The 18,570-nt window shown below is 44.7% G+C and overlaps 1 protein-coding gene across 50 annotated transcripts in view; it reads left to right on the forward strand.

Annotated features, from left to right (window-relative positions):
• The window catches only part of LOC118372979 (moesin-like), a 40,817-nt gene that overhangs the window by 17,111 nt on the left and 5,136 nt on the right, over window positions 1-18,570 (forward strand). For all 50 annotated transcript variants that reach the window (XM_052487792.1, XM_052487789.1, XM_052487793.1 and 47 more), the window contains exons 2-11: window positions 10,040-10,123; window positions 10,906-11,001; window positions 11,117-11,239; window positions 13,916-14,067; window positions 15,610-15,693; window positions 16,018-16,164; window positions 16,292-16,388; window positions 17,120-17,283; window positions 17,367-17,497; window positions 17,613-17,773. In XM_052487792.1, the coding sequence (XP_052343752.1) occupies window positions 10,061-10,123; window positions 10,906-11,001; window positions 11,117-11,239; window positions 13,916-14,067; window positions 15,610-15,693; window positions 16,018-16,164; window positions 16,292-16,388; window positions 17,120-17,283; window positions 17,367-17,497; window positions 17,613-17,773 (1,218 nt within the window). In that variant the 5' untranslated portion in view covers window positions 10,040-10,060. The remainder of the gene's footprint in view (window positions 1-10,039; window positions 10,124-10,905; window positions 11,002-11,116; window positions 11,240-13,915; window positions 14,068-15,609; window positions 15,694-16,017; window positions 16,165-16,291; window positions 16,389-17,119; window positions 17,284-17,366; window positions 17,498-17,612; window positions 17,774-18,570) is intronic.

Raw genomic sequence — 18,570 nt, forward strand, 5'->3', positions numbered from 1 at the left:
ACCTGTTTTCAATCCCATTCATTACCTGTTGTGTATTTAACCCTCTGTTTCCCCTCATGTCTTTGTCAGAGATTGTATATTGTCAGTGTTGTGTTTATTGTATAGGTGCGCGACGGGTCCTCGTACCCATGTTTGTTTATATTCTATTCTTATTAGTGTTATGGAGCATGTTACGTGGCTTGACTCTCCTGCGCCTGACTTCCCTGCCACCTATACACACGACTCTGACAATATAATTTAGGAGTCTAGGCGCAATTTAGATTTTGTTCACTAGATGGCAGCAGTGTATGTGCAAAGTTTTAGACTGATCCGATGAACCATCCAATGAACCACAGCATTACTGTTCAAAATGTTGTATCAAGTCTGCCCAAAGGTGCCCAAATTGATAAATTGATACATTTTCAAGTACGTAACTATAGAGAACATACATTTTTATAGTTTACACACTCACAGGAATGTCATAATGATGGATAATTAGCTTACCACTGGGCAGACACAGCAGGGGTTCAAACTGTAGAACCCAGTTCCTACATTTGAATATGAAAATGGATTTTATCAGACTAAAAACTATGCTACATTTTTTATCTCTGTGACCCTCAGGATGACAAATCAGAGCAAGATTACTGAAGTACCTTTGTTAGAGCCGATTTGGACATATTTGTATAAAAGACCGAACATATGGAGCTCCATGTATATTTGTGTAAATATATTAAATATTAATGTAAATGATGAAATATTATGTACGTACCTTTATGATGGGGCGGCAGCGTAGCCTAGTGGTTAGAGCGTTGGACTAGTAACCGGAAGGTTGTGAGTTCAAACCCCCGAGCTGACAAGGTACAAATCTGTCGTTCTGCCCCTGAACAGGCAGTTAACCCACTGTTCCCAGGCCGTCATTGAAAATAAGAATATGTTCTTAACTGACTTGCCTGGTAAGGTAAAATAAAAAAAATAAAAAAAGATTTATATTTACCTGATTGAGATATATTAATTTGTTGTTAGTGTAACTCAGCCATTTGGCCCCCCCTCTTGCCTGTTCATTTATCCTAAGTGTGTTAGGATAAAGGCAGGAAGTTGGGCCTTCGGGAGAGGGAGTCCTTGCTAGATGCGGGAGCGGTATAGTTTTTTGACTTGATTGTAGTGGCTTCCTTTCGTCTTTACCATACAGACATACAGACAGGTCATAATATGTATTTTCCATATAAAGTCATCTATGCTTTAAGTTGATTGGAGAATCATTTATTTGTTAGATATAAGAAGAATAAACATTTTTGTTGCACCATATCCCTGGATGTCATCGAATGTTTGGCCGTTTGGAAACCTTGAGTGTGGACTGTATGCGTACCAAACAACCCCGCTTCAGGCTTGGGCAGTGGCTATGGTAAAGACGAAGCCACTACAACCTTATTTTACCTTCAGATGGGAATGTATCAAACCAGTTACTGTGATAAAAGTTTTTGTTGTTGTTGTGCACTCTCCTCAAACAATAGCATGTCATTTTTTCACTAATAGCTACTGTAAATTGCAGTTAGATTAACAAGAATTTAAGCTTTCTGCCCCTATGTCCTGAGGAAATGTTCTTTTTTACTTACAGCGTCATGCAAATCACATTAGCTCTAGTTAGTTCAACCAATCCCGTAGAGTTTAAAAAATAATGAGAGACATATAGTTGAAGTCAGAAGGTTACGTACACCTTAGCCAAATACATTTAAACTCAGTTTTTCACAATTCCTGACATTTAATCCGAGTAAAAATTCCCTGTTCTAAGTCAAGATCACCACTTTATTTTAAGAATGTGAAATGTCAGAATAATAGTAGAGAGAATGATTTATTTCAGCTTTTATTTCTTTCATCACATTTCCAGTGGGTCAGAAGTGTCACATCTGCTTCTGCCACACACCCTAGTGGACATCCGGTGTCTCCTTGACCTGCAGCCACTCCTCCAGTGCACTCTCTCTATCCCCCTCCCTTTCTGTTTGTTTGTAATTGTGTGGTTGGAGACAGGTGTGCTGGAGTCAGAGCGGATCCTCACCAGCTGCAACCCGTTCCATAATCAAGACCTCTACAAATACTCAGTCCTGCCACTTCCACTCTGCCAGATCGTAATCTCTGCTCAGTCAGTTTATGATTCTAGCAATTTGTGATTATTCAAGATCCTGTTACCCTGCCCAACGCTGTTTATCCTCTCACTGCAGTTCTGCCGCTCTGACTCTGGTACCAGTATCCTGTTCCACATCTCACCACCCTGCTACCCTGTTCTGGATTCACCACACCACCACTCCATTGGATTCCTCTCCATACCTGTTTACCCTGTTCCAACCCAGCTCACTTCAACCTCAGCCTCCACATCTAGTTTCCTACCACTCATCTGAGCTTCCCCGGATCTGCACTCCATATCTCCTGCTTCTTCAAAAAGAAAGCACAGGGGCGGAGTTTCGGTGGCGTACCCGAGCGCTGTGAGAGCACGGCTCCTATCCCAGCCTCGGACACATCCACCTCCACTATGAATGCCAAAGAGGTATCCGGATGGTCCAGCACGGGAGCCGCAGTAAACAGAGCTCTTAGCTGCCCAAAAGCCCTGTCCTCCTCAGCCGACCACTGCAACCGTACAGGACCCCCCTTCAGCAGTGAGGTAATGGGAGCAGAAACCTGGCCAAAACCCCGGATAAATCTCTCCGGTAGTAATTGGCAAACCCTAAAAGGCGATGCATCTCCTTTACCGTGGTGGGAGTCGGCCAATTACGCATAGCTGCAATGCGGTCGCTCTCCATCTCCACCCCTGATGAGGAAATGCGATACCCTAGGAAGGAGACAGCCTGCTGAAAGAACAGGCATTTCTCAGCCTTGACATACAGGTCATACTCCAACAGTTGTCCAAGTACCTTGCGCACCAAGGACACATGCTCGGCGCGTGTAGCGGAGTAAATCAGAGTGTCATCGATATACACCACTACACCCTGCCCGTGCAGGTCCCTGAAAATCTTGTCTACAAAGGATTGGAAAACTGATGGAGCATTTATCAACCCGTACGGCATGACGAGGTACTCATAATGCCCTGTCCTCCACTCGTCTCACTCCCAGATACGCACCAGGTTATACGCACTCCTCAGATTCAGTTTTGTGAAGAAGCACGCCCCATGCATTGACTCAATCGCCGTGGCAATAAGAGGTAGGGGGTAACTGTACCTCACCGTGATTTGATTGAGACCTCTATAGTCAATACACTGGTGTAAACCTCCATCCTTCTTCTTCACAAAAAATAAACTTGAGGATGCAGGTGAAATAGAGGGCCGAATGTACCCCTGACGCAGGGATTCAGAGACATATGTATTCATAGCCACTGTCTCCACTTGCGACAGGGGATACACGTGACTCCTGGGAAGCGCAGCGTCTGCCAGGAGATTTATTGCACAATCCCCCCCCCCCATCGATGAGGTGGTAATTGAGTCGTCTTCTTTTTATAGAAGGCGAGAGCCAAATCGTCATATTCTGGGGGGATGTGCACGGTGGAGACCCGGTCTGGACTTTCCACCGTGGTGTTGGTGCCATGGTAGCACCAACGGCAACCCCTACACACCTCGCGAGCACTCTCGCGACCACCCTGTGAGAGACCTCTGTTGCCAGGAAATAGTGGGGTTATGCAGAGCCAACCAGGGAAGGCTGAGGAAGAGGCTGATTCTCTCCTCATGATCCCCCTGCTTAACCGTGGCCAAGGAGATGGTGGCCTCCCTGATTAGCCCGGACCCTAATGGTAGACTATCCAGAGTGTGTACTGGGAAGGGTCTAACTTCAGGAAAAATGGGGATTCCTAACCTAATGGCTAATGCTCTGTCGATAAAATTCCCAGCTGTGCCTGAAGCTGTGCCTGAAGCGGAGGTGCTGGAAGATGGAACCGACAGAGCCCCCTCTGGACGTCCGCGGGTGACCAGCGGGTTATCCAACCGGATGGACAAATCCACCAGTTGGTCAAAGGAGATGGTGGCATCCCTGCTGGCCAGCTCACGTCAGACGCCCCCTCGTAGGCTGCATCGATAGTGGTCGTTCCGGCTTGCTCCGGGGGTCAAGGTCCGGAATTCCAGGGCGAATTCCTGGGTGCTCCTCGTCCCCTGCCTCAAATGGAAGAGCCTCTCCCTCGCCGCTCTACCCTCAAGTGAATGGTTGAAGACGGCCCGGAAGCGACGGGTGTACTCCTCGAAGTGGTCCTTCACTCCACACAGAGTTTTCCCACTCCAGCGCTCTTCCCGTGAGGCAGGAGACGAGGGCAGCCACTCTCTCCCTTCCTGAGGGAGCTGGGTGCACAGTGGCCAGATAGAGGTCCAGTTGTAACAAGAATCCCTGGCACTGTACTGCTGTTCCATCATACTCCCTGGGAAGGGAGAGACGGATCCCACTGGGACTGGCTCCGGCCTGGGACTGGTAGAGGTTGTGCTGGTCGAGGCACTGGAGAGACTCCCTGTCTCTCCCAGCGGTCCATGGTTTGAACAGTGCGATCCATCATGGCACCAAGTTGATTTAACATTGACGAATGTTCCTGGGCGTGCTTCTCGACTCCTCTAACTAGGGTACCTGCTCCTGCTGACTCTATGGTTCGGTGTGTAATTCTGTTAAGAGTGTGTAGCGGAGGCGAAGTCAGGTGCAGGAGAGCAGAGTGTAGCAAACAGGCGCACTTTAATTTGCTTCCAAATTGACAGCACAATAAAAGTGCCAAAACCACGGAAATAACAAAAGTAGTGCGCATGACAAACCACATAACAATAAACAATTACACACAAAGACATGATGGGAAACAGAGGGCTAATTAAATGTAGATTGATTAGGGAATGAAAACCAGGTGTGTATGGGACAAGACAAAACAAATGGACATATGAAAAATGGAGCGGCGATGGCGAAAAAGCCGGGGACATCGATCGCCGACACGCCGCCCGAACAAGGACTAACCGACTTGCCAAAACTATAGTTTGTTAACAAGAAATTTGTGGAGTGGTTGAAAAACGAGTTTTCATGACTCCAACCTAAGTGTATGTAAACTTCCGACTTCAACTGTACATAGAACTAGGAAAAAATGCCTTGAGTGTTGGGCTTAGTAAGTACTTTTACCTTGGCTAGTGGCAATGTGGTCTAATGTTAAGGCAGTACTACAGTATATTATCAACATTGTCTTATCGTATATCTCATTCGAAATTATTGTATTCTAAAGGTGGATGTAAAATCAGTGTCTTGGGTGCTATTTTGCGGTGAGCCTGTGAGGGTCAAGTGTTAGTACACTGCCCTAATCCACTTTAAATTAGATTCCTGGGCTGCCATTGGATTATTCCTGAGAACACAACAATGGATTTTTTAAATTCACCATAATCCCAGTGAATATTGCAAGCACTTTCATATGACTGTGTAGAGGAAGCTAATGCCTAAAGAAGGACCTCTCAGGAACTTAATAACATAGTAGATTAAAGATCTACAAATGTCTTCTGTGAGTATCCATTTATTGTCTTTATCCTACAACATCTGGCTTGAAGTTAAAATGTGGCTGTCTGTGTAAGATTAGTGTGAGATTGTGTACATTTAGCATTTGACAGTAAGACAAGGCTACATTTTTCCCATAGCCCTGTCTCTGTTTCTCTGTGACACAGAATAATGGGCTAGAAAAGTTTATTCTAGGATCTGTTCTGGACACAGTGCTTAGTTTCTTGGCTGTTTTTGTTGGATTTGTGATTTTGTGAGTTGTGATTTTCAGCCATTTTAAAGGCTTACCATGTTACTACCCTGAGTTATACCGTGTTTGTTTTCAGCCATTTTAAAGGCTTACCATGTTACTACCCTGAGTTATACCGTGTTTGTTTTCAGCCATTTTAAAGGCTTACCGTGTTACTACCCTGAGTTATACCGTGTTTGTTTTCAGCCATTTTAAAGGCTTACCATGTTACTACCCTGAGTTATACCGTGTTTGTTTTCAGCCATTTTAAAGGCTTACCATGTTACTACCCTGAGTTATACCGTGTTTGTTTTCAGCCATTTTAAAGGCTTACCATGTTACTACCCTGAGTTATACCGTGTTTGTTTTCAGCCATTTTAAAGGCTTACCATGTTACTACCCTGAGTTATACCGTGTTTGTTTTCAGCCATTTTAAAGGCTTACCATGTTACTACCCTGAGTTATACCGTGTTTGTTTTCAGCCATTTTAAAGGCTTACCATGTTACTACCCTGAGTTATACCGTGTTTGTTTTCAGCCATTTTAAAGGCTTACCATGTTACTACCCTGAGTTATACCGTGTTTGTTTTCAGCCATTTTAAAGGCTTACCATGTTACTACCCTGAGTTATACCGTGTTTGTTTTCAGCCATTTTAAAGGCTTACCATGTTACTACCCTGAGTTATACCGTGTTTGTTTTCAGCCATTTTAAAGGCTTACCATGTTACTACCCTGAGTTATACCGTGTTTGTTTTCAGCCATTTTAAAGGCTTACCATGTTACTACCCTGAGTTATACCGTGTTTGTTTTCAGCCATTTTAAAGGCTTACCATGTTACTACCCTGAGTTATACCGTGTTTGTTTTCAGCCATTTTAAAGGCTTACCATGTTACTACCCTGAGTTATACCGTGTTTGTTTTCAGCCATTTTAAAGGCTTACCATGTTTACTACCCTGAGTTATACCGTGTTTGTTTTCAGCCATTTTAAAGGCTTACCATGTTACTACCCTGAGTTATACCGTGTTTGTTTTCAGCCATTTTAAAGGCTTACCATGTTACTACCCTGAGTTATACCGTGTTTGTTTTCAGCCATTTTAAAGGCTTACCATGTTACTACCCTGAGTTATACCGTGTTTGTTTTCAGCCATTTTAAAGGCTTACCATGTTACTACCCTGAGTTATACCGTGTTTGTTTTCAGCCATTTTAAAGGCTTACCATGTTACTACCCTGAGTTATACCGTGTTTGTTTTCAGCCATTTTAAAGGCTTACCATGTTACTACCCTGAGTTATACCGTGTTTGTTTTCAGCCATTTTAAAGGCTTACCATGTTACTACCCTGAGTTATACCGTGTTTGTTTTCAGCCATTTTAAAGGCTTACCATGTTACTACCCTGAGTTATACCAGCCATTTTGTTTGTTTTCAGCCATTTTAAAGGCTTACCATGTTACTACCCTGAGTTATACCGTGTTTGTTTTCAGCCATTTTAAAGGCTTACCATGTTACTACCCTGAGTTATACCGTGTTTGTTTTCAGCCATTTTAAAGGCTTACCATGTTACTACCCTGAGTTATACCGTGTTTGTTTTCAGCCATTTTAAAGGCTTACCATGTTACTACCCTGAGTTATACCGTGTTTGTTTTCAGCCATTTTACTAAGGCTTACCATGTTACATTTTACCATGTTACTACCCTGAGTTATACCGTGTTTGTTTTCAGCCATTTTAAAGGCTTACCATGTTACTACCCTGAGTTATACCGTGTTTGTTTTCAGCCATTTTAAAGGCTTACCATGTTACTACCCTGAGTTATACCGTGTTTGTTTTCAGCCATTTTAAAGGCTTACCATGTTACTACCCTGAGTTATACCGTGTTTGTTTTCAGCCATTTTAAAGGCTTACCATGTTACTACCCTGAGTTATACCGTGTTTGTTTTCAGCCATTTTAAAGGCTTACCATGTTACTACCCTGAGTTATACCGTGTTTGTTTTCAGCCATTTTAAAGGCTTACCATGTTACTACCCTGAGTTATACCGTGTTTGTTTTCAGCCATTTTAAAGGCTTACCATGTTACTACCCTGAGTTATACCGTGTTTGTTTTCAGCCATTTTAAAGGCTTACCATGTTACTACCCTGAGTTATACCGTGTTTGTTTTCAGCCATTTTAAAGGCTTACCATGTTACTACCCTGAGTTATACCGTGTTTGTTTTCAGCCATTTTAAAGGCTTACCATGTTACTACCCTGAGTTATACCGTGTTTGTTTGTTTTCAGCCACCGTGTTTGTTTTCAGCCATTTTAAAGGCTTACCATGTTACTACCCTGAGTTATACCGTGTTTGTTTTCAGCCATTTTAAAGGCTTACCATGTTACTACCCTGAGTTATACCGTGTTTGTTTTCAGCCATTTTAAAGGCTTACCATGTTACTACCCTGAGTTATACCGTGTTTGTTTTCAGCCATTTTAAAGGCTTACCATGTTACTACCCTGAGTTATACCGTGTTTGTTTTCAGCCATTTTAAAGGCTTACCATGTTACTACCCTGAGTTATACCGTGTTTGTTTTCAGCCATTTTAAAGGCTTACCATGTTACTACCCTGAGTTATACCGTGTTTGTTTTCAGCCATTTTAAAGGCTTACCATGTTACTACCCTGAGTTATACCGTGTTTGTTTTCAGCCATTTTAAAGGCTTACCATGTTACTACCCTGAGTTATACCGTGTTTGTTTTCAGCCATTTTTTTACTACCCTGAGTTATACCGTGTTTGTTTTCAGCCATTTTACATGTTACCCTGAGTTATACCGTGTTTGTTTTCAGCCATTTTAAAGGCTTACCATGTTACTACCCTGAGTTATACCGTGTTTGTTTTCAGCCATTTTAAAGGCTTACCATGTTACTACCCTGAGTTATACCGTGTTTGTTTTCAGCCATTTTAAAGGCTTACCATGTTACTACCCTGAGTTATACCGTGTTTGTTTTCAGCCATTTTAAAGGCTTACCATGTTACTACCCTGAGTTATACCGTGTTTGTTTTCAGCCATTTTAAAGGGCTTCAGCCATGTTACTACCCTGAGTTATACCGTGTTTGTTTTCAGCCATTTTAAAGGCTTACCATGTTACTACCCTGAGTTATACCGTGTTTGTTTTCAGCCATTTTAAAGGCTTACCATGTTACTACCCTGAGTTATACCGTGTTTGTTTTCAGCCATTTTAAAGGCTTACCATGTTACTACCCTGAGTTATACCGTGTTTGTTTTCAGCCATTTTAAAGGCTTACCATGTTACTACCCTGAGTTATACCGTGTTTGTTTTCAGCCATTTTAAAGGCTTACCATGTTACTACCCTGAGTTATACCGTGTTTGTTTTCAGCCATTTTAAAGGCTTACCATGTTACTACCCTGAGTTATACCGTGTTTGTTATAAGTGAAGTGATCGTTTGTTAACCACTCAAATCAGACACAAATGGTTTTTATAAGTTTGAGCTTCAACACAACAGTATATCGTTCTGTGTGATACTTGTAGTACAGTGAGTTCACTCAATTTTGAAACTCAATCTTTTATATCTTAGCTCTTTTGAGTAATATAAACATTTTACTTGTAGAAACATTCCATATTTTTTGTGGTTGAAGTATTCTGGCCAGAGTAGACCGATATGATCAACATAAAACATATGAGAATTGGACTACTTATGGGCCTCCCTAGTTGGCATGGCCCGCTCTGATCTCTGCTGTTTCGTAACTTTATTCCAGTTTGCTCCATAATCAGTGTTAAAACCCACTTCAGAAACCCTAGCGGTGGATACCTGGGGTAGATTAGACTTTATTAGAAAAAAGTTATTGTCCACACAATGTGGGAACTTTCACTAACATGATTGACATTAAAACAATGACCGCAACAACAGAAACCTACACTACAGTTCTGTGTGGATCATGGAATCCTAGAATAAACCTTCCCCTGTTCTGAGAATACTCTCAACTCTATTTTGTTCTGAGAATTCTCCCTAAACAATATTTCACGTTTAAAAATACCTTGTGGGCTTCATGTTTTGATTGTAGTCCCCTACGACCTCTTGCGATTGGATGATCCTGCAGGTTGAACAGAAAAATGTAAGAAACATAATTATATTATATTTTTGGGGCCTTTTACCTCACAAAAAACCTAGCACACCATTTTACAATAATATTAAGAGACATACAATTCGATTAGCCTCTTAGTACATTGCATGCCTGTCCCCTATTATAAGCCAAACTACCCATTATACTAACCATTACTCGAGCTATGTGTTTTAATAGGCTATTAAGTTCTCTCTCCTCCCATTCATACTCCAGTTTGTGTGAATGCCCTCTGGTAGATCAATGTTCGCGTCACCACCATGGACGCTGAGCTGGAGTTCGCCATCCTGCCCAGCACCACTGGCAAACAACTCTTCAACCAGGTACATGGACAGACAGACTGGCGGAAAGACTGACTGGCGGAAAGACAGACTGGCGGACAGACAGACTGGCGGACAGACAGACTGGCGGAAAGACAGACTGGCGGACAGACTGACTGGCGGAAAGACAGACTGGCGGACAGACAGACTGGCGGACAGACAGACTGGTGGAAAGACTGACTGGCGGAAAGACAGACTGGCAGACAGACAGACTGGCGGAAAGACAGACTGGTGGACAGACTGACTGGCGGAAAGACAGACTGGTGGACAGACTGACTGGCGGAAAGACAGACTGGTGGACAGACTGACTGGCGGAAAGACAGACTGGCGGACAGACAGACTGGCGGAAAGACAGACTGGCGGACAGACAGACTGGCGGACAGACAGACTGGCGGAAAGACTGACTGGCGGAAAGACAGACTGGTGGACAGACTGACTGGCGGAAAGACAGACTGGCGGACAGACAGACTGGCAGACAGACAGACTGGCGGAAAGACAGACTGGTGGACAGACTGACTGGCGGAAAGACAGACTGGCGGACAGACAGACTGGCAGACAGACAGACTGGCGGGAAAGACTGACTGGCGGACAGACAGACTGGCGGAAAGACAGACTGGGGGACAGACAGACTGGCGGACAGACTGAAGGACGGACGGACAGATGGGCAGACAGACGGACAGACAGACAGACTGGCGGGCAGACAGACAGACAGACTGGCAGTCAGACAGACAGAAAAATCTCTGTTTCCTGCACAACGGACAATCTTTTTCTTCATTGTTGTGTAGATAGTGAAAACCATCGGGCTGAGAGAGACCTGGTTCTTTGGCCTACAGTACCAGGACAGCAAAGGCTTCTCTACCTGGCTCAAACTCAACAAGAGGGTGAGTACATCCTATCTACTCTGCTCAGACAGTAACAACATACAGAACTGTCTCACACACTTCCACGTTCATTCATTCACTTATTTACTCACTCATGTTGTTGCAATGTTCCCAGGTGACAGCTCAGGATGTACGCAGGGAGAACCCTCTGTTGATAAAGTTCAGGGCCAAGTTCTACCCTGAAGATGTAGCTGAGGAACTGATCCAAGAGGCCACGCAACGACTTTTCTTCCTGCAGGTCATACACACAAGCGCACACACACATGAGCTGGCCAGACACACACACATACTGTACATCAAATCAAGGTTTATGTGTCACGTTCACAGGAAACAACAGGCGTGAACAGTACAGATTAAATGTTTACTTACAAGCTCTTCCTCAACAATGCAATGTTCAATATCAAAGGTAAAGGAATAGAAAATCCAAAATAGGCTCTTATAAAGAGCACTGAGTCAATACTAGGTCACTCTCACTCAGATATCATATTAAAAACTGAGTCAATACTAGGTCACTCTCACTCAGATATCATATTAAAAACTGAGTCAATACTAGGTCACTCTCACTCAGATATCATATTAAAAACTGAGTCAATACTAGGTCACTCTCACTCAGATATCATATTAAAAACTGAGTCAATACTAGGTCACTCTCACTCAGATATCATATTAAAAACTGAGTCAATACTAGGTCACTCTCACTCGGATATCATATTAAAAACTGAGTCAATACTAGATCACTCTCACTCAGATACCATATTAAAAACTGAGTCAATACTAGGTCACTCTCACTCAGATATCATATTAAAAACTGAGTCAATACTAGATCACTCTCAGTCAGATATCATATTAAAAACTGAGTCAATACTAGGTCACTCTCACTCAGATATCATATTAAAAACTGAGTCAATACTAGATCACTCTCAGTCAGATATCATATTAAAAACGGAGTCAATACTAGGTCACTCTCACTCAGATATCATATTAAAAACCGCAAACATTTCTACCCACACTATGACAAAATGTGAAGAAAATTCTCTACACCCCATGACAAAATCAGTAGAATGGCATGGAATTAGTTATAAATCTTCTTTGACGCATGGAAAGATGTGTAGAATTACAGCATTTCTCCACTAAAATGTCCCATTTCCTCTCCGCTGTCAAGAAGGATCTATACAACATTTCACTTAGGAACATTTAAATCAACAAAATGTCATGTAGGTCCCTCAAAAGGCCAGGGCCGGCTCTCACTGCCAGGGAGGTTATGCAGACCTTCGAGCCACTGCAGCCCCTCATGATGTGTTCAGATTTTGGGTGGGAGGTGGGGCAACCCAATCAAGGTTGCCCATCTCTGTTGTAAATAATCAGAATTCATGTAAACATTCGAGCTGATCTCTTGGCACAACTTATGGGGTATGTTGAGCATAGGGACAGGGGAAGTTGAGTCGCCTTGGGGGTAAGTCGGTGATGGTGTGGTTGCTGGTAGGTCAAAGTTGAATTCATGGAATGGGGGTGTGGTGTATGGTATATCTTAAATGTATGCCTACATTCATATTGAGGCCCAGAGGCCCAGGTACATGTTCGTTATCTTTTTTGGCAATGTACTGTCGTGGAATTGGAATCAATAATGAGGAGAAACAAGGTCAATCACCAATCAGTATTTTACTTTACTCAAAAGATACTAATAAAACAGCGAGTGAGGCTGGTCGACCCAACACGTTTGAGTAGCTCTGACAGAGAACGAATACAAATATCTCTTATAGCAAAGATACACCTTCTTAGTCTACATGACAAACAACAGATGTGTGGAATGGGTCAAAAGGTGAGACTTGATATATGAGAAAGGAGTTTCCCCCAGCCAGATAGCATTTGCTGTGAAGACTGTTCTTATTGTATAGAAACCAGAGTTTGGCCCCTGAGACAAGGTTCCTCATCACTATCCTCTCATACCCGAGCCGTCTCTCCCCGGTACCTTACAGAACAAACACCAACTCATTCTAGGAAATGCATGCTGTCGGTTCTATCACCAACCCATTAAATCAATTGTCAGCGAATAAGCCTCAGAGGCTCCTCTCAGGTCACAGACACAGATGAGCAAGTACTAATAGAAGCCTATTCTATTGCATAAAACAACTACTCGATGCAACATAATCTTGTAATTTCTCCACCATAGTACCTCTTCGATGTCATTCAGTCTATGTTTTCCTCCCTTTCTGCTGCTCTAATGGACTTCTTCCCTTCTCTCACTTCCTTGGCTGCTCTCTGAAGAACCTCGCGGGGGGGCTAGAACCCTGCTTGTTTTACGTCTGTATACACGGAGCATGAGGATGTTTGCTCTTTAACAATAAAAAAAGTACTATCTTGAGTTCATTTGCATGATACATTGCAAAAATACTATGCACATTATACATAAAACGGACTAAATGTGATCATCGTTTGTATCGCGTACGGTGGCCATTGGCTCAACTTACTCTAAGGCAAACATTTTGACTATATTAACCCATACAGCTACAAGGATGCACTTTCATGCCAGGTTTAGGACCTCATATTGTAGCTTATAGAGACCCCAACTGATCAATAGAACATTTTAAAACAATATATTTTTTAGATACAATATATAGTTTAGATACAAGCATCACGAAACCTACAACAAAATACTCATATTTGACTTTGTGCAAAAAAAAATGCTGGACCTAACTTGCTTCCCACTTTTTCCATGTGGTTTCTTCCTTCACAAACTCCGATGACCTCTTCCTAAATATTTGGTCACATAATTTATTTTATGTATGGTTTTCTAGAAACAAGGGTGGCTCCACTTACCCCACTCTCCCCTACACATACAGTACATGTATGTGTATAAGGATGTACACAGGTCAGACAAACATACGAGCTGGTCACACACTGTTTGTCACTGCAGGTGAAGGAAGGCATCCTGAATGATGATATCTACTGTCCTCCGGAGACGGCTGTGCTGTTGGCCTCCTACTCTGTTCAGACCAAACATGGAGACTACAAGAAGGACTACCACTTCCCTGGTTACCTCAGCAGGGACAAGCTGCTTCCCCAGAGGTGTGTCATCTCTCCACGTCCCCCTGTGTGACATACCTCAGCAGGGACAAGCTGCTTCCCCAGAGGTGTGTCATCTCTCCACGTCCCCCTGTGTGACATACCTCAGCAGGGACAAGCTGCTTCCCCAGAGGTGTGTCATCTCTCCACATCCCCCTGTGTGACATACCTCAGCAGGGACAAGCTGCTTCCCCAGAGGTGTGTCATCTCTCCACGTCCCCCTGTGTGACATACCTCAGCAGGGACAAGCTGCTTCCCCAGAGGTGTGTCATCTCTCCACATCCCCCTGTGTGACATACCTCAGCAGGGACAAGCTGCTTCCCCAGAGGTGTGTCATCTCTCCACGTCCCTGTGTGACATACCTCAGCAGGGACAAGCTGCTTCCCCAGAGGTGTGTCATCTCTCCACATCCCCCTGTGTGACATACCTCAGCAGGGACAAGCTGCTTCCCCAGAGGTGTGTCATCTCTCCACGTCCCTGTGTGACATACCTCAGCAGGGACAAGCTGCTTCCCCAGAGGTGTGTCATCTCTCCACATCCCCCTGTGTGACATACCTCAGCAGGGACAAGCTGCTTCCCCAGAGGTGTGTCATCTCTCCACATCCCCCTGTGTGACATACCTCAGCAGGGACAAGCTGCTTCCCCAGAGGTGTGTCATCTCTCCACGTCCCTGTGTGACATACCTCAGCAGGGACAAGCTGCTTCCCCAGAGGTGTGTCATCTCTCCACATCCCCCTGTGTGACATACCTCAGCAGGGACAAGCTGCTTCCCCAGAGGTGTGTCATCTCTCCACATCCCCCTGTGTGACATACCTCAGCAGGGACAAGCTGCTTCCCCAGAGGTGTGTCATCTCTCCACATCCCCCTGTGTGACATACCTCAGCAGGGACAAGCTGCTTCCCCAGAGGTGTGTCATCTCTCCACGTCCCCCTGTGTGACATACCTCAGCAGGGACAAGCTGCTTCCCCAGAGGTGTGTCATCTCTCCCAGTCCCCCTGTGTGACATACCTCAGCAGGGACAAGCTGCTTCCCCAGAGGTGTGTCATCTCTCCACATCCCCCTGTGTGACATACCTCAGCAGGGACAAGCTGCTTCCCCAGAGGTGTGTCATCTCTCCACATCCCCCTGTGTGACATACCTCAGCAGGGACAAGCTGCTTCCCCAGAGGTGTGTCATCTCTCCACATCCCCCTGTGTGACATACCTCAGCCCACAAACAGAAGCTGCACTGGTGAAATGGTCCACTGAATTTGTTGATCTTCTATGATCATTTTGAAGAGAGATCTATTCCAAGTCTCCCTGAACGTTCCTCTGATTGTTGTCTCCCATACTTAGATTAGTGTTGGGGTCAATTCCATTTCATTTAGCAGACTTACAGGAGCAATTAGGGTTAAGTGTCTTTCATCAACAGATTTTTTCACCTAGTCGGCTAGGGGATTTGAAACAACAACCTTTTTTTGGTTTACTGGCCCAACATTTTAACCGCTAGTCTACCATCCTCTCTCTACCCCTTTAATCAAACCCTTCTCATGTCCTCTACCCCCAGAGTTCTGGAGCAGCACAAGCTGAACAAGGAGCAGTGGGAGAATAGAATAAAGGTGTGGCATGAGGAACACAAGGGAGTGCTGAGGTAAGATCACTCAGTCCTCTCAGTCCTCACTCACAATCCTCTCAGTCCTCACTCACAATCCTCTCAGTCCTCACTCACAGTCCTCTCAGTCCTGACTCACAGTCCTCTCAGTCCTCACTAACAGTCCTCTCTACTCACAGTCCTCTCAGTCCTCACTCACAGTCCTCTCAGTCCTCACTCACAGTCCTCTCAGTCCTCACTCACAGTCCTCTCTACTCACAGTCCAATCCAAATTAACACTGGCTTACTTCTATTGCACTGATTGTCTGTGTGTGTCTGTATCTGGTCCTGTACATGTGTTTGTGTCTGTCTGTCTGTCTCTAGGGAGGATGCCATGGTGGAGTATCTGAAGATAGCTCAGGATCTAGAGATGTATGGAGTCAACTACTTCAGCATCAAGAACAAGAAGGGTTCAGAGCTGTGGCTGGGGGTAGACGCTCTGGGCCTCAATATATACCAGAACACTGACAGGTAGGAACCTTTAATTACATCTGAATTCCCCATATGTTCATCATGATATTAGACTACTTTTGAAGTGTGAAACCATTGGATAAACTTTGCTTTTGGAGTGAACTATTCTACAGTGTTTTCTTTATAGGATGACCCCTAAGATCGGCTTCCCATGGAGTGAGATCAGAAACATTTCCTTCAACGACAGGAAGTTTGTTATAAAGCCCATGGACAAGAAAGCCCCAGTACGTCACCTCTGTTTCTTTGTCTGCTGTATATTTGGTTATAATTCAAACCTCTGATAGTTTGTTAAGTACAGAATAAAGGTCACATTATTTTTTCAAGAGGCACTGATACCCACAAGAGGCACTGATACCCACACGAGGCACTGATAACCACAAGAGGCACTGATAACCACACGAGGCACTGATAACCACAAGAGGCACTGATAACCACAAGAGGCACTGATAACCACACGAGGCACTGATAACCACAAGAGGCACTGATAACCACACGAGGCACTGATACTCACAAGAGGCGGTGATACCCACAAGACGCGGTGATACCCACAAGAGGCACTGATAACCACAAGAGGCACTGATAACCACAAGAGGCACTGATAACCACAAGAGGCACTGATAACCACAAGAGGCACTGATAACCACACGAGGCACTGATACCCACAAGAGGCACTGATACCCACAAGAGGCACTGATACCCACAAGAGGCACTGATACCCACAAGAGGCACTGATAACCACAAGAGGCACTGATAACCACAAGAGGCACTGATAACCACAAGAGGCACTGATAACCACAAGAGGCACTGATAACCACAAGAGGCACTGATAACCACAAGAGGCACTGATAACCACAAGAGGCACTGATAACCACACGAGGCACTGATAACCACAAGAGGCACTGATAACCACAAGAGGCACTGATAACTACATTTGTGGTGACTGGGTCTCTTTCAGGATTTTGTGTTCTACGCCCCTCGTCTGCGGATCAACAAACGTATCCTGGCGTTGTGCATGGGGAACCATGACCTGTACATGAGGAGGAGGAAGCCAGACACCATCGAGGTCCAGCAGATGAAGGCCCAGGCCAGAGAGGAGAAGGCTAAGAGACAGATGGATAAGTGAGGACAGAGAGAGGGGGAAAGAGAGAGAGAGATAATGTTGTTAGCAGGTGTTTACTCATCCCTCATATCCCTCGTTCCAGAGCTCTGCTTGAGAGCGAGAAGAAGAAGAGAGTGAATGCGGAGAAGGAGACGGAGAAGATCGCCAGAGAAACCATGGAGCTGATGGGTAGACTGAAACAGATTGAGGAAGAGACCAAGAAAGCTCAGGAAGGTCAGACTCTTTCTGTCTTCTGACAGTGTGTGTGTGTGTGTGTGTGTGTGTGTGTGTGTGTATAAATATATATATATATATATATATATATATATATATATATATATATATATAGAGCTGGAGGAGCAGACTCGCAGGGCCCTGGAGCTGGAGAAGGAGAGGACGTTTGCCCAGGAGGAGACAGAGCGTCTGGAGAAAGAGCGCAGAGCAGCGGAAGAGGCCAAGGCATCCCTCCTACAGCAGTCAGAGAGCCAGATGAAGAACCAGGAGAACCTGGTACACACACACACAGAGATACATGCACAGACAGCCACACACGCACAGACAGACAGACACCACACACAGACAGACAGCCACCACACACAGACAGAAAGCCACAACACACAGACAGACAGCCACACACGCACAGACAGACAGACACCACACACAGACAGACAGCCACCACACACAGACAGACAGACAGATACATGCACAGACAGTCAGATAGCCACACACACACATACATGCACAGACAGTCAGATAGCCACACACACAGATACGTGCACAGACAGTCAGATAGCCACACACACAGATACATGCACAGACAGTCAGATAGCCACACACACAGATACATGCACAGACAGTCAGATAGCCACACACACAGATACGTGCGCAGACAGTCAGATAGCCACACACACAGATACGTGCGCAGACAGTCAGATAGCCACACACACAGATACGTGCACAGACAGTCAGATAGCCACACACACAGATACGTGCACAGACAGTCAGATAGCCACACACACAGATACGTGCACAGACAGTCAGATAGCCACACACACAGATACGTGCACAGACAGTCAGATAGCCACACACACAGATACGTGCACAGACAGTCAGATAGCCACAGACAGACAGACAGATAGACAGACAGACAGTCAGATAGCGACAGACAGACAGACAGACAGACAGACAGACAGACAGACAGACAGACAGACAGACAGACAGACAGACAGACAGACAGAGATAGCCACACACAGACACGTGCACAGACATTCAGATAGACAACCACATACACATTAGGAGGCTCCTGT

This window comes from Oncorhynchus keta, chromosome 30 (genome assembly GCF_023373465.1).
Source record: "Oncorhynchus keta strain PuntledgeMale-10-30-2019 chromosome 30, Oket_V2, whole genome shotgun sequence".
NCBI classification, from domain to species: Eukaryota; Metazoa; Chordata; class Actinopteri; order Salmoniformes; family Salmonidae; genus Oncorhynchus; species Oncorhynchus keta.